Source organism: Schistocerca piceifrons, chromosome 8 (assembly GCF_021461385.2).
Source record: "Schistocerca piceifrons isolate TAMUIC-IGC-003096 chromosome 8, iqSchPice1.1, whole genome shotgun sequence".
NCBI lineage: Eukaryota > Metazoa > Arthropoda > Insecta > Orthoptera > Acrididae > Schistocerca > Schistocerca piceifrons.
Genome location: NC_060145.1, coordinates 337,996,054 through 338,013,122, shown reverse-complemented (window position 1 = coordinate 338,013,122; position 17,069 = coordinate 337,996,054). Strand labels below are relative to the sequence as shown.

At 41.3% G+C, this 17,069-nt stretch overlaps 1 protein-coding gene and 1 non-coding gene across 2 annotated transcripts in view; both read right to left on the bottom strand.

The window, feature by feature from the left end:
- LOC124711397 (transcription termination factor 2) overlaps positions 1-17,069 on the bottom strand; it is a 295,179-nt gene that overhangs the window by 217,946 nt on the left and 60,164 nt on the right. Inside the window, exons 4-5 of the mRNA XM_047241451.1 lie at positions 16,075-16,215; positions 9,210-9,354 (exon numbers count right to left, since the gene is read on the bottom strand). Coding sequence (XP_047097407.1) covers positions 9,210-9,354; positions 16,075-16,215 — 286 coding nt within the window. The remainder of the gene's footprint in view (positions 1-9,209; positions 9,355-16,074; positions 16,216-17,069) is intronic.
- Positions 10,477-10,550, bottom strand: Trnat-ugu. Its single transcript has one exon. It is a non-coding gene; the product is annotated as a tRNA-Thr (tRNA).

Below are 17,069 nucleotides of genomic sequence, written 5' to 3'. Positions count from 1 at the left end.
TTGTCATGGGCTCTCCAGTGAATAGAAGGGAGGAGACCAGGACTGCAAACCAATAGATCAATGGCCAAATATGTGCCATGTGGCACACAGAAATGTGTGGGGGCACCTGTGTTTAGGAGGCAAAGGTCGTGGCGAGTGAGGAGGTCCTCAACAACTTTGCCATGGCCATTAACCTTGGCTCCACCCCATAAAGGGTTATGAGCATTAATATCACCCAGAAGGAGAAAAGGTGGGGGCAGTTGCGAAATGAGTGCTGTCAAAATATGGGGTGGTGCTTCACCATCTGGAGGGAGGTAGATGTTACAGATGGTACTTTCCTCCGGTGTCCTTACGCTGACAGCCACAACTTCTAAAGGTGTATGAAGGGGCACAGGTTCACTACAGACAGAAGTAAGGATGAAAATACATACACGACCCAATAGTCTGTCACAGGCAGGACAGTTTTTGTAGTACCCCGGTAGCCATGAAGGGCAGGGGTCCGCATGGTGCGAAACCAGGTCTCCTGAAGGACAAGGCAAAAGGCAGGTGTACTGCTTAAAAGTTGACGTAACTCAGCCAGGTGGGAGAAAAAAAACACAGCAGTTCCACTGGAGAATGACACTTTCTGTTGTCTGCGATGGCATGGAGTGACCAAGGCCGCAAATTAGGCCTCAGCAACACCTGTCGCCACTTGCTGAGTATTGGCATCCAGTACCATTGCATTGGAGGCGTCAGCGAGATCTAGGTCCTCAGTGGACGCCAGAATCTCCACCTAGTCCTCAGACACAGAGCCGTGGAGGAGTGCCGGTATAGGGGGCACTGGAGGCTCCTGTTTCTTAGCGGACTTTTTCTTTGAAGTTTTGCCCTCTCGCCACTCCTTAGGGGCTTGTTGGGAGGGCTTCTCAGAAGTAGCGTCAGGGACAGACGAGGACCTTGAAGCCCTTCAACCAGCAGCCAGTTGCTCTTTCAGCCACTGGCTGGTGTCTGCCGGACCACTGGGAGGGGGGGGGGGGGGGGGGGGGGGCATCATGGAAGGTAGAGTCCCAAGGGACCGCTTCTGCACGAGAGGAGCTGGAGGAGACTGTTGCTTCTCCGGCAAGGGGGGTGGGGGGGGGGGGCGGTGCTCCCAAAGTAGAAGCTCTGGGAAGAGCAGAAGAAGCCGTTCCCCCAGCCATCTGGAGGGGGAAGGAAGATGGGCGGCCCTGAAGGTGCACAGTAGCAGCCTTAGAAGGCAACGGCGTCATCGATGGCAACGCCGTCGCAGCAGTGGCATAAGAAGATACCATGGGAACAGGGTGCAGCCTTTCAAATTTTAGTTTATCCTCATGGTAAGATAGCCTGTCCAGGGTCTTGTACTCCATAATTTTACACTCCTTTTGGAATACTGGGCAGTCCGGCGAGCAGGGGGCCTGATGCTGTCCACAGTTCCAAGAAGTGGGAGGAGGCGCACATGGAGTATTCGGGTAAAGTGAACGTCGGCAATCTCTACATGTGACACTGGAAAGACACTGGGAGGACATATGTCCAAATTTCTAACATGTAAAGCACCGCGTAGGGGGAGGGCAGGGTGGCCTTTGCCGGGAGTCCTGATGCCCCAGGTAGATGGGCAACTACCCCTTGGCATATGTGGGGAGGTGGCAGCTCAGGCATCAGCAGTGCGCTCCCTGTGTAGTTGGGGCTACCACAAAGAGGGTACATGACGACCCCACCACAACGGACTGGCTACTGTGCTGGATTTCCGGTGTCAAATATCCATTTGTATCATGAGGGCGAAGATGGATGCGCACAATGGAGGGAATGTGTACTACCCGCAACACACTGCAGTCGAAGTGGCCGAAAGCTCGGTGCAAGCCCAATTCCATGACGATATCAAGTGTGCCAGATCTTAGGAAAAGATGGATTTATGATACACCACATAAGGCGTCCTTCCCCAAAGGGTATGCACTAACAGAAAATTTTGAAAAGTAGAGGTCAAACCCTACAGAGGACCATCACATAAAGGCCGAAATGCGTGAGACTCCTTTTAGTCACCTCTTACGACAGGCAGGAATACTGTGGGCCTCTTCTTACCCCCAAGCCTGCTGGGGGGGGGGGGGGGGGGGGGGGGGGGGGGAGGGGGGGGGGCGGCAACTTGACTCGGTGTTCTGGGTTACTTTTCTGAACTTTACCTCTTTTCCTAAGCCACTCTAGTTTTTTTCCTTTGTCCTTTTCCTTCCCCCTCACCTCTTCTGCCAGGAAAAGGAGCCACTAGCTCTGGAAGTTTGTAACAGTTAAACCTTTTTGTGTATGTGCTCTCCTGCCACCACTTGGTGCATAGATTTTTCATCTATCCAATAATGTCAATAACTGATTATTTTCGTTGTTATATTAACTTAAACCTAAATTATTACTGGGTTTAAATTGGTTAGTACATAACAATGTGTAATTAGATTTCAACAGAAAAAGAACTGTATGGAAAATAGGTAATAAGGTATTAAAAGTTAAAAAAGAATTACTGAAAAAATTAAACTAAAATGGCATAGGTATATAAACCCTTTTTCTGAAAACCCTGTCCTACGCCTATGAGCGATCGAACACCTGTTAGAGAAGAAATCCGAAAGACTGTTGATAATGACATTACAGAATGTAGTCCTAGTGTCGATAATAATCCAATAATAGTCGTTAAAAAGCTAGCAGGAGATGTTCACTTAGTTTCAGATGCACAAACACTGAACAGACACAATTTGAAAGAGAGATTTCTAGCTATAGCAGAACTGTTGTTGAAATTCTGGGAAGCATAATACTTTAGCTCAAAGCTAACAGCTGGATATTGGCAGGTCCCATTAGTTGTACAAATGGTTCAAATGGCTCTGAGCACTATGCGACTTAACTTCTGAGGTCATAAGTTGCCTAGAACTTAGAACTAATTAAACCTAACTGACCTAAGGACATCACACACATGCATGCCCGAGGCAGGATTCGAACCTGCGACCGTAGCGGTCGCTCGGCTCCAGACTGTAGCGCCTAGAACCGCACGGCCACTCCGCATTAGTTGTACACTCATGCTCATAAATTAAGGATAATTGCAGAATGTGGTGCCACACAACATGGCACTACACAAAACTGGCACTAATAGCATAGGCACATAGGGAGCACACACGACACAGATCTGTACGTTCACGATATTAGTGATAAGTTGAGAAAACCATCCAGAAACACATGTGCTACAAAATGCCTGAGCATGTACCCCGACATCAATATGGGATATGATCACCATGCACACATAGACAGGCCGCACAACGGGTTGGCATATTCTGGATCAGGTGGTCGAGTAGCTGCTGGGGTATAGCCTCCCATTCCTGCACCAGTGCCTGTCTGAGCCCCTGAAGTGTCCTAGGGGTTTGAAGACGTGTAGCGATATGTCGACAGAGAGCATCCCAGACTTGCTCGATTGGGGTTTAGGTCTTGAGAACAGGCAGGCCACTGCATTCATATGATATCTTCTGTTTCAAGGTACTCCTCCACGATGGCAGCTTGATGGGGCCATGCAGTATCATCCATCAGGAGAAAGCTGGGAGCCACTGCACCCCTGAAAAGGCAGACATACTGGTGCAAAATGGTGTCCCGATACGCCTGGCCTGTTACAGTTCCTCTGTCAAAGACATGCAGGGATGTACGTGCACTATTCATACTTCCACCCCACACCATCAAACCACGACCTCCAGACAGGTCCCTTTCAATGACATAAGGGGTTGGTATCTGGTTCCTGGTTCACGCCAGATGAAAACCTGGCGACAATCACTGTTCAGACTATACCTGGACTCATCCGTGAACATAACCTGCGACCACTGTTCCAATGACAATGTACTGTATTCTTGAAACGAGGCTTTAGGGGCTCTCCTGAGACCAGGGGTCAGTGGAACGCACCTTGCAGGTCTCCAGGCGAATAAACCATGTCTGTTCAGTTGTCTGTAGACTGTGTGTGTGGAGACAACTGTTCCAGTGGCTGTGGTAAGGTCCTGAGCAAGGCTACCTGCAGTACTCCGTGGCCGTCTGCGGGAACTGATGGTGAGATATCGGTCTTCTTGTGGTGTTGTACACTGTAGACGTCTCATATTGTAGCATCTGGACACGTTTCCTGTCTGCTGGAATCATTGCCATAATCTTGAGATCACACTTTGTGGCACACGGAGGGCCCGTGCTATGACCTGCTGTGTTTGACCAGCCTCCAGTCGTCCTAGTATTCTACCCCTGATAACGTCATCAATATGTGTTCTTTGAGCCATTTTCAACACACAGTCACCATTAGCAGGTCTGAAAACGTCTGCACACTGACTCACTGCACCGTACTCTGACATGTACCAACACACCTCTGCATATGTGGACTGCTGCCAGCGCCACCATGCTACAACTGCAGGTCAAACGCACCGCATGGTCATGCCCCAAGGTGATTTAAACCCACAAACTGCCCACCAGAGTGTTGTTTCACCATGTATCAGCAATATCCTTAATTTATGAGCATGAGTGTAGAATCAAGACCATATACAGCTTTGTTATTTGAAGGTAAGTCTTACACATTTAAAGTATTACCCTTTGGACTGAACATCTCTGTAGCAGTTTTCATTCTCACTTCGGACAACTTGTTGGGAAATTAATTGATACATTGGATGTAAATGACTTATTACTAGTTTCAAAAGAGTTGAAAGTAGTTAATATGAACTTTAAGCAGATTACCGGAAAAGGAAATAACTATGCCATTTTCCAAAATTCTGGCCGGAACTGCTGGGAATGGGGGTCATGTGTGCATGAAGTGCACTTACTCTTTTGTGTGTGTGTGTGTGTGTGTGTGTGTGTGTGTGTGTGTGTGTGTTTTCTGAAGAAGGCTTTGGTCAGAATCTCAATGCATACAGTCTTTTCATTGTGCCTGTCTGCAACTTAATATGGTGAATAACAATACAGCCTTTTCAAAACATCGTTAACTTTTCATGTATGTAAGAAATGCGAAGTTGCAAGGTTGTTTGAATTCTTTATTAAACTTACACAATCCAACAACTGGCTTCACAAACCATTTTGCTGGGGAGAGGCACAGATACACTACCACCAACAGGCATTATACAGTTCCGACCATCAAGTTGATATATGCTCTTACGTGAAATACACTGTGCCACCTTGCTTCAAGATATTTAAGGATAAACACCTAAACTTGGTACTCAGTTTTGATTGATTATAGATCTTTGACATGAGTTTCACCTCCGTCTATACTCCAGTGACATGAAAATCTGAAATTCAGTCTGGATACCTGGTAGAGTGATCCAGTTCACACATAAGAGAAAGGCAAAAATATGCTATGTCCATTAGAACATGTCCAATAAAGGGCTGTGGTATAGAAACATCCCTTAAGAATATAATTGAGGGGTCTACTGAGAGAGGGAGCTATGCCACTTTGACAAGAATTTAATAAACTGAGTTTTCTAAACCATGCCACTGAGGTATTGTTTATACAATAAAGATTCAAGTTTTTAATGCTTAACTTACTGTTAGGTGGATTGTGCAAAAGGACAAATATATGTGTCAATGTAAACAGAATTTACTATGAACATCTAAATATGTTATAATTTCTGCATGGAAAACCATACATTTTATGTTGACATGTCAAACAGTCTCTTAATCCTGGCTTAAGTACTGTTTTCTGAATGTGATTTATGTTAAGAGGCTTGCACATCAAATATAAAAAAACAAATTTGTATCTCCTCTGGTGTGTCTTCACTGTCTCATTTTTTTGGATTCTGTTTTCTCGTAGACATCATGAAAAACTGGGGGAATATATGGCTTTATTGCTATTAGGTCTTAACTACATGGATATTGCCGCTAGCACCAGTTATTGCAGTACCATTCTTTACTATTTTACCATTTAATTGCTGAATATTCCTCAAATCCTCTTTTAATTCAAACAACCTTAAACAGATCTTTCACTCCGCCATTTTCCACAAATTCATTCAACTTGTCAAGCGTGCAAATATGACCTGCCTTTGGAAGTCTCTCTTCTATTGTGCCAAAATCTCAGTCGCTGGGTAAATAGGTAAGTTCGTCCAGGAAGAAAGAAATAATGTTGAACGAAATCGATGAGTCCCTTAGTGATGCGACTAAAATATAAATTAAACACTGAACTTTTCTGCTCTGTCCAGTACAAGAGTCTGATAAAAAAATTAACTTTCTCTTAAAACAAACATTCCAGGGTTCACTGAGGATTTTCATGATGCCAGATGCAATTTCTGATGAACCGACTGAAGCAATATCTTAATACCTTCTGGCCACACGTATGTAATACCTGAATTGGACATGCATTGTGGAGACCAAGGTTGACCAACAACTGCCTGAAGTAGAACAACGTCTGCTGGAATTTTTAGTTCTTGAAATACTTCATGCTCCCAAATGGCAAATATTTGAGATCATGTGGATCTCAGTGAAAAGCCTTTTCCAGGTCAAGGAAAGCAAAATTAGGATGCTTAGACTTCTCAGTGTTTCTCAATAAGCGAGCAAGTTGCATGGATAGCATTGGTGGTACCACAGCCTATCAAAAGACAGCATTGGTTGATAGTAATATTGACAAATCCACGTATTCTGTTGTCTATTATGCACTCTAACGTCTTCACTGTATGTGATAGGAGGCATACAAGATTCTAGTCTTAACACTGAGCCAGGCTCCTCTTCTTTTTTCACACTGGGACTGTAATGCTCAATGTCCACTCAGCTGATATTTTCCAATGTCCACTTGGTTGATATTTTCTTCTCTTCAATGATCTTATTGAAGAATCCCATCTGCAGTTCAACAGTCTCCCAGTCTCCTGATCGCCATAGCTCTGCTGGCAAATCATTTAGAACAGTCACCTTTCTAGATTTCACGTTCCCGAAGTGTCTTGAACTTCAGGCTTTGTGATTAATATGGTGGGTCTTGGAAAGAGTGCCAACTGTTGTACTGGGGAATTATTAACTCTTCACTGGAGAATGCTTGGAATTACCAAGCTCAGTAGTCTGCTGCCATCTTATAGTCAACAATAAATTTACCTTCTTTGTCACTGATTCCACAGAATTTCTCTCTGTCTGCTGTACACCTATGCCACTGCTTTGCTAGGCAATAGATATTGAATTCACCAGCTGCTGTGTCAAGTCTTTCATAGACCTCACTGTAAAAGGCTGACAGGGCTGCTGCAATTGCCTTCTTTGTTTGCATCACATTTGGCATCACATTAGGCATTCCAAGTCTCAAAGGAAGAAACTTGTGATACTAAACTTTATTTTCCACTCTCACTTTGTTCTTAACATCTCTTGTAAATATACTTACACATCTCAATATTTAGTTTACTTTATGCTATTGTCTCGCTCGTGGTTTTGCGGTAGAGTTCTCACTTCCCAAGCATGGGGTCCCAGGTTCAATTCCCAGCGGGGTCAGGGATTTTCACCTGCCCCGAGATGGCTGGGTGTTGTTATGTCATCATCATCATCATCATCCATCCCCATTACGTTCAGAGGAAGGCAACGCAAAACCACCTCCATTAGGACCTTGCCTAGTGCGGCGGTGCAGGTCTTCCACATAGTTCCCCTACGCTCTGTCAAGAAGCATGGGACTTCATTTCCATTTCCATTTCCATTCTAAAAATTTATTGTCCGCAGCTCGTGATCTCATGGTAGCGTTCTCGCTTCCTGAGCACGGGGCTCTCGAGTTCCATTATTGGCGGGGTCAGGTATTTTCACCTGCCCCGAGATTGAGTGTTGTTGTGTTGTCTTCATCATCATCATCATCATCATCATTTGAAATTTAACAAATAGAGATATGTGATCCATATATTTCTGATCACTCCTGAGAACTTCGTAATGGCACAAATATAAAATTCTAATTACAATGTATAGACCTCTGTAACAACAAAAAGTAAAGTCAACTTAGGAGTTATATTTCTCATTTCCAAATATATCCACATTTACACAAAACATAAAACCTCAAAAGAACAACACATCTTGTCTGCTAGTAATGTTATTTAGTGGTGAGCTGATGGAGTCAAGTCAATAACAGATTGCCAATGGTCACAATTTCACACACTTATGGTTAATTCCTAAAAACTATAATTATTTCCACTTAGAGATCTAATGTTGTTGAATGTTATGTAACGAATTTTATTTTCAAGTATGGCATGATGAAGTGGAAATAGTCACTGGATGTCGAGACCATGTTACTGAAGAAGTATGAAAATACACTAAGGTGAATACATCTCCGCTTTGTGTACACTTAGTTGTGTAATCCTGGGTAACCATGTCAAATCTAACATGAATTTGGCTGTAAAATAAATGTTATCAAAAATAAACACTGTTTCCCATGGGGGCACAACTTAATAAAAACTATTAAAAATGGTATGTGGGTATCAAAACCTACAGCCAAATGTTTGAGATTTAAGATGATAAAATCATAGAACTTCCTGCAGGCTCCATGGTTAAGTTACTTCTGAAAATTACACAAAAGTTATCTGCTAGCTGGGTTTTAGGGCTAACAAGATCACTGTGCACAAGAACCAAAGCAATTTAGTAAAAGAAATATACATATGGAAGAATAAAATCATGATGATGTTATGCATTGTTGATAAAGCATAAGCATGTGCAAAATTCTCTGCATTTCATGCTGTATTAAATTTTGTAAAACCTTTTAACTTTCACAAATTTTCACCATCTTCACTGTCAGGATATTACAACCAGCCAGGATCAATATGGGCCTCAACACCGACTGTCAGTCATCTGAGAGTAAGTTCAGGGCAAATCTTAAAAAGTTCCAGTTTTTCTTCTAAAATGGTATTTTATATAACGATGCACCATGAAACACATCAGGGTTAAATCTCAGTTATGTCTGTTTTCAGGTCTCCCACAATTTTTTGCTAAGAATCACTTACCTACTATTAGACATAATACATAAACATGTACTTTGAGTCACACCATGCAATAATATAAGCACATGCACAGAACAGCTTTCATTTTTTGAATGACTATTGACACAAACCACTATTACACATTATCCCATCTCCATGTAAGCAAGTTGCAATACACATTTAGTGGTGATTTAACAGAAAATCATGTAAAATAACACTGATTTTTTTTATCTATTGAAATACAGGCTGCTCTTTAATTAGCTTTCATACAACACTTACAATTGTATACAAAAATTAAAATAATAATAATAACAATAATAATAATAATGTTTTGGTACTAACCTTTATCACTTTTTGCATGCCATTCTTCACTGATTTGAAGATCATTTCTCAGTTTCTTTAGTTCATTTTCATCCTTAGTTAGCGACATCTGAAGTCTTACACCGCGATCAGGCAATGTTGTTATGTTAGTCGACTTCAAAATACCCTGGAAGCCGGAATAAAGAGGTACAACCCCCTTGATGACAGTTCACTTAACACATTACATCAGACACCACAAATCATCTGAAACTATCTACAAAACTCCACACTGGAAAAATACAGCTTTTTATGTTTGTGAAAATTGCAGGTTGAGTTACAGTAAAATGAAACTAGTCTATTAATATTTAATTAATTCACCGTTCCTGTGGGTATATTCTGTATTCGGAACTAAATGAAAGGCATTTTGTTTTTTGCCATACACTTTTAGCTTCTTTTATTTGTCAAGTATCTTCAGTGGCCTGTGATACATGTTTGTTTTTATGAATATAATAAAAAGAGTTATATGGTAGTTACACGTATGTTAGTAAATTATGTTTTCTCTAATTGCAGAACAAGTTTCATGAGGTTAAATTATTGTACAGTCTTTCTTACAATTTCCAATGTTTTCATTCCACATGTGTTGTATGGCTCTGAAGACTATGGGACTTAACATCTGTGGTCATCAGTCCACATGTGTTGTAATGGAGATGTATTTACTCAATGATCAGTTTTTAGGGTTTTTTTTTTTTTTTTTTTCAAACACATGTATTTGAACAATTCACTGCCACTTTTCGCTGTGTACTGATTGTGCACTTTTACAGTGCGTAATGGTGCCAGATGTCACACGGTGTTTACCATCTGTCTTTTGTTTGTGTTGTGGTGTGGTGTGGTGTGGTGTGGTGTGGTGTGGTGTGGTGTGGTGTGGTGTGTGTGTGTGTGTGTGTGTGTGTGTGTGGCTTCATGGGTGCTCATTTGTTACAGCAAATATAGCAACACTAATGTAGTAAACATTCACTTATAATCTGCACGATTTGCTCCAAACAGAGGATGTTTCAAAAAAATTCACCCAATTTCACATGACTACTTCTACATGAATGAAGACAGAAACTCGAGGTAAATTTTAACATTCACACTGAAACCGAAGGTTTCTCTTGGCGTCAGTTGTAATAAGATGCTTGTCCATACAGTTGTCAGCAGTGGGACCCTGGCACAGCAAGAGCTGTCACTTATTCTAAATGATAATTAATTGAAACCCTCAGCTGCTGACAGGTGTTGTTGCTATACCTCGATGGGGACAGCTAAAAATGTGTGCCCCGACTGGGACTCGAACCCAGGATCTCCTGCTTACATGGCAGATGCTCTGTCCATCTGAGCCACCGAGGACACAGATGAATAGTGCGACTGCAGGGACTTATCCCTTGCACGCTTCCCGTGAGACCCACATTCCCAACTGTCCACAGTTCTACACATGTAATGTACCTAACAGATATTTGCCCATCCATTCATTACTCGCGCACACTTTGGCGATTCCCGCAAGAGTTCAGGCAACCCGTGCGCATTCGCACAGACAAAAGTCAATGGCTGGGTAGCCTTTAACTATATATATGAAGATAGTAACTGTTCTCAAGAGAACAGATACCATTGATGACCGTGCAGCTTCTCTAGAATAAATGATAATTAATTGAAAGCCTCAGCTGCCAACAGGTGTTGTGGGCAAATATCTGTTAGGTACATTACATATGTAGAACTGTGGACAGTTGGGAATGTGGGTCTCACAGGAAGCGTGCAAGGGATAAGTCCCTGCATTCGCGCTATTCATCTGTGTCCTCGATGGCTCAGATGGATAGAGCATCTGCCATGTAAGCAGGAGGTAGCGGGTTCGAGTCCCGGCCGGGGCACACATTTTCAACTGTCCCCATCGAGGTATATCAACAACACCTGTCGGCAGCTGAGGGTTTCAGTTAATTATCATTACTCTAGAGAAGTTGCACTGTCATCAATGGTATCTGTTCTTTCGAGAACAGTTACTATCTTCAGATATATGTCACTTATTCATTGCTAAATGCAAGTTGAAATACAGATTGCAATAACACAGAAAAAAGTATTTTGTACTTTTCCTTTTTACAGTTGTGGTTCAGTAGATCCTCCTCCAACTCAAAGCGTTTGGCAGTGACACCACCAAGTTTCAACACACTGCTTGTTTATGTGTGAAGAAATCAATGCGGCACCCTCATGTAGAGTGCATTCAACAGAATTCTGCACACAGTCCACATAAGTCCACTCATTGTGCCAGCCAAGAGTTTAGGCATTCCTCATACATCTGTCTATTGAATTTTGTCGTGACATTTGTGTTTCAAACCATATAGGATTCAATTGCAACAAGCTTTCATTATGCTGATAAACAACAATGTCTTTAGTTTCGTGAATTCATTCTGGGCATGGAGATGGAAGATGATAAATTAAATAATGCTTAGTTTTCGTTCCATTTATGTGGAATCGTGATCCATCACATAATAAGATTACAAGGAACACTGCAGCCATATATCACTCTCCAGTATGAGAGAGAATCTGCAAAGATTCAAGTGGTTTTCACAGGTCCCCAAGAAAAGATTTTGGGACCTACTCTACTTTCCATGAAGCACAGTTACAGGAGTCACTTAGCTGAATACGCACGAGATCTGGCTTTTTCCACCATTACAAAAACATGTTGAAAATTTAATATTTCAGCTGAATAGAGAATTTCTTATCAACAAGCATCTCAGTGATGGATCAGCCTTTAATATCTCCCTCCCTCCAGCGTCACTTAAGCATATGCCCCTTTTTTTGTAATGGTTTGTGAGACTCCATCTATGTGCCTCCCCTTTCAAGAATTTTGAGTGAAGTGCAACACCTCAAAGCAACAGCAGAAAACCGTAGAAAATTCTGGTCCTACATAAAATTACAAAGTGAGCCTAAGACTTCCGTCCAGTTACTCGTACACCAGTCTGGTGTGGCAGTGGAAGATAGCAACACAAAAGCTGAAGTTTAAATTTCACATTTTAAAAAACTGTTCATGCAGAAGAATCGTACAAACTTATCATTACTTGATTACTGCATAGACTACCATATGGTGGACATAGTAATAGGCACCCCTGATGCAGGGAAACAACTGGAAGAGTTAAAAACAAATAAATCGCAATGTCTGGATGTAACCCTACTGTTTACAAAGAGAACCGTATTTACTCGAATCTAAGCCGCACTCGAATCTAAATCGCACCTGAAAAATGAGACTCGAAATCAAGGAAAAAAAATTTCCCGAATCTAAGCCGCACCTGAAATTTGAGACTCGAAATTCAGAGGGAGAGAAAAGTTTTAGGCTGCACCTCCAAGCCAAAACAAAGTTGGTCCATTGTAATATGAGAGACAATTTAAATCGAATGAATGACGATACAGCTACAGTAGTTTGGTTCGAGTCGTAAGCTTAGCAGTTAAGCTTAACCAGGTAGCCATTGCTATGTGTCAGGTGCTCCGTCCGTATTTATACGAGTACCCTTCCCTTTTCACGTGCTTCATCTGGTTTGAATTGATTGCTTATTTTTCTTTGATCTGATAAGTGCCGTTCTCTATGTTATAGGTGTTTATGTCACTCTAAGCTCAAAATGCATTACTGTACTGTGTCGTGCATTGTTTGTCGCATTCTGATAACGAGTGTTTACGACCTGTCGCCGCTCGCGGCATAGCTTGCTTTTGTGCGCGCTGCCGCCGCTTACAATTGAAAAAAAAAAAAAAAGGGAATCGCCTCATTAGCGAAACAATGGTAAGAGACTGCTATTTGTTGTTACTTACACTGGTGCTTTCTTTGATAATGATCAACAAGAACCAAATAACAGACTGCGTATGATAGAAGATCTTCTGAATGGGAGTTTAGCAAAAATTATTCTCCGTTTGAAAATCTTTGCAGACACCTCTTTAGTACATTACATTCTGCACAGAAATTAGTCATTGTAGATTTAAAAATCTAGTCAATTGCTGTGATTCACTTCTGACTGTACCACTATTAGGCATAAAAATAGTACGAATATAAACATGGCATGATACTTATATTCTTCCGCGTTTGCTGTTGTCTCACTAGTTTCGTAGTTTATTAGGCAGACAGGATTTAAATGAGATAGCAGCAAACACAAAAGAATACATGGCAAAATGTTTATATTCATATTATTCTAATGGTGAAGAGAATAGTGCATGTGATTCACAATTCATAAAAGTTCCTTTTAGCAATCACCTCTTCTCACAGGTAGGAAAAAATTCAGAACGTAGAGTTGGCCATATTGACAAACATCCCAAACAGTCTTGCCAGTCAGATTTTCGTAGTACATTGAAATGCTGCTACATACGAAGATGCACAATACGTAATTTGTATTTACTTCGTTGGATAATGTATGAAAATGCAGTGGTCGAAACTTGGGGCGGAGGAAAAAGCTCGTCTTCCACGTTTTTTTTTAATTTATTTACTGACGCAAAGGTTTTGGCACCAGTATTCATCTTTGTGCCTGCAAAGCATGCCCGTCTAGCGCTACATGTATTCGATGGCAGAAGTTAGTTGTGGCAGCACCTACCGATGTTTTTCAGAACTTCCGCTTACTTTGCACTCGATTCTAAGCTGCAGGTGGTTTTTTGGATTACAAAAACCGGAAAAAAGTGTGGCTTAGATTCGAGTAAATACGGTACTCTACAGCACTGTCCCCTTACTTAGCTTGCATTTATCACAAATCTCTTGCCCAGCACAATGGCCCAAGTACCTGGAAAAAAAGGGCACGTGATTCCTGTATGCAATAAGGGTAAAAGATCAATACCCTTAACGTTGCTTTGCTGCAGAATTCTTGAACATATCCTCAGTCTGAATATAATAAATTTTCTCGAGACCAAAAAGTTTATGTCCACGAATCAGCATTGTTTCAGAAAGCATCGCTTGCGTGAAACTCAACTTTCCCTTTTCTCACATGGTATCCGGCGAACTATGAATGAAGGCCAACAGGCAGATTCCATATTTTTAGATTTCTGAAAGGCATTAGACATGGTGCCCCAATGCAGACTTAACGATGGTATGAGCATGTAGTAGTAGTTCCCAGATATGTGAATGAAAACATGGTCCAAGTGGGCTGTAGTCTCTCTATTATCCATACAGTTGGCCAATTTCAACTGTGGGTCATTTTCAAGCACAGATCTTAAGCCTACAGCTTCATTTTACATTGAAATGACACTGGAAGCTTAAGTTGAAATTGGCCAATTGCACAAATGTAAAGGGAATACAGCCTGCTTGGCTCATGTTTTCATTCTTAAAACAGGTTAAGGCTGTGGACCCCCACAAAAACAAAAATTTTAATATGTGAGCAGCTTGGGGACTTCTTAAGTAACAGAATACAGTATTTTGTCCTCAACAGGAAGTGTTCATCATAGATAAGGGTATTATCAGGAGTGCCCCAGAGAAGTGTGATACGACTGCTATTACTCTCCATATTCACAAATGATCTGGCATACAGGATGTCTGCTAATGATGCTGTTGTGTACAAGACAGTGTCGAAGTTGAGTGACTGTAGCAGGATACAAGATGACTTGGACAAAATTTCTAGCTTGTGTGATGAATGGCAGCTGGCTCTAAATGTAGAAAAATGTAACTTAGAGCAGATGAGTAGGAAAACAAACCCCTAATTCCAGGTACAGCATTAGTAGTGCCCTGCAAGACTGTAACATCATTTAAATATCTGGGCATAAAGTTGCAAAACGATATGAAATGGAACAAGCATATGAGGAGTGTGATAGGTAAGGTGAATGACCAACTTTGGTTTATTGGGAGAATTTTAGGAAAGTGTGGTTCATCTGTAAAGGAGATTGCATACAGGGCACTAGAGTGACCTATTCTTGAGTACTGCTTGAGTGTTTGGGATCCATGTCCAGTCAAATTGCAGGAAGACATTGACACAATTCACAGATAAAATAGAAATGGTGTGTGGCTAGGGCCTCCCGTCGGGTAGACCGTTCCCTTGTGCAAGTATTTCGAGTTGACGCCACTTCGACGACTTGAGTGTCGATGGGAGTGAAATGATGATGGTGATGATGATGATAAGTACAACACAACACCCAGTCCCTGAGCAAAGAAAATCTTCGACCCAGCCGGTAATCAAACCCAGGCCTTTAAGTATGACATTCCATCACGCTGACCCCTCAGCTACCAGGGGCGGGCAATTCACAGATGGGCTGCTATATTTGTTACCTGTATGTTCAAACAACATGCAAGTATTACGGAGATGCTTTGGGAACTCAAGTGGTAATTCCTGGATGGAAAGCGACCAGTATCTGAACCTGACAGCAGAGCAATTCTATTGCCATCATTTTGCATAAGGACCACGGAGATAGGGTACAAGAAATTAGTGTTCATACAGAGGCTTATCGAAAGTCATTTTTCCCCTCATTCTATTTGCAAGTATCACCCATTATGCACAGTGCGGTGACTTGTAGAGTATGTATATAGATGTGGAATGCAATACACCAAGACATTACTGTCTGGATGTATGTTGTCCATCCAGTAGCAAGTCCAGTATCTTCATTGACATAGCAGGCTGTATACACAGACAGTGAAAAAAAATTTCCCGGGTTATTCCCGGATATCCCGTTTAAAAAAAAAAATACTTTTTACGTGCTAAGTGACAGTAGGTTTCCCGCAGATTTTTCCCTCGGAACTGTAAAACTTATCAATCCTTTGAATTATTAACATTTTATACACTGGTGTACAACTACCCAGGGGGGAGGGACAGTTTTGGAAAGACTTTTGATGAAAAAAAAGGAGAGACGTTTTGGAAAGACCAATGTGCAGTGAATGAGGAAACATAAAAATTACTTTTGTCAGTTTCTAAGTATACTGAATTCATACCTTAGTTTTTAGTATCCTATTCTGTAATGCAATCATCTGTGTTTTCAAAGTTTGTGGTGATTTCATTCCTTCAGGAATACTTTTTTCAGAAGATCCAGGTTCTCTTTTTGTTGAAAACTCCTCCTGTTTAATGACAGTGTCCTGTAAATGAAAAAAAAAATGAATATTACTGTTACAACTGCTGCTGCTGCAACTGCTACCACCACCACCACCACCACCACCACCACCACCACCAGTATAATGCACTTCAAAATCAAGAAAGAATATTCAAGGAAATAGTAAGTACTGACTGCAACCAAGATTCAGATTACTATAAAGAGCTGCCAATAATCAATAATCAGATATGGAAACAAAACATGGCAAAAATTACTTAGGAAAAATGAAAACAAAAGATAAAAGTTACAAGGCAGCAACCCACCGACAATGAGGTTTTTAAAGTGAAAGAGCACATCAGGTAGCACATAAATGAAAATACGGAAATTGGCCACATACTTTCTGGATTAATCTTATCAGCAGCTGCCTTAATGAAATAAAGGAAACAGGGAACCTAAATATTGCTGGATGGACAGGTATTTCCAGTCCTCTTCTCTCAAATTTGAGTGCAGTAAGTAAATCACCATACTGCACCTTATTAATTAAATCCTGTAGAGCTAATAACTATAAAAATTATCCTGGTGTTTGACTTCATCCAAGCCTTTGATTGCACTTACCATTTCTTAGGTAGATGGAGCATTATTGATGGAACCTACAGAACATGACGTATGTACAAATGAAAGAAGATTACACAGCTGTAAATATCATAGATGCCTGTTTCATATGACAAAGATTTTGTAAGTTATAAAGAGATATATCACAGAAAAATAAATAATACTCCACTGGCCAGGAAATTAAAAAAACTATTGGGACAACGTAAGTTAACTAAATCTGTTACATGTTGTCTGTTTAAAACAGATAATACATAAGAAATGGACTTAGTTGGAAACGCACCAAGTGTT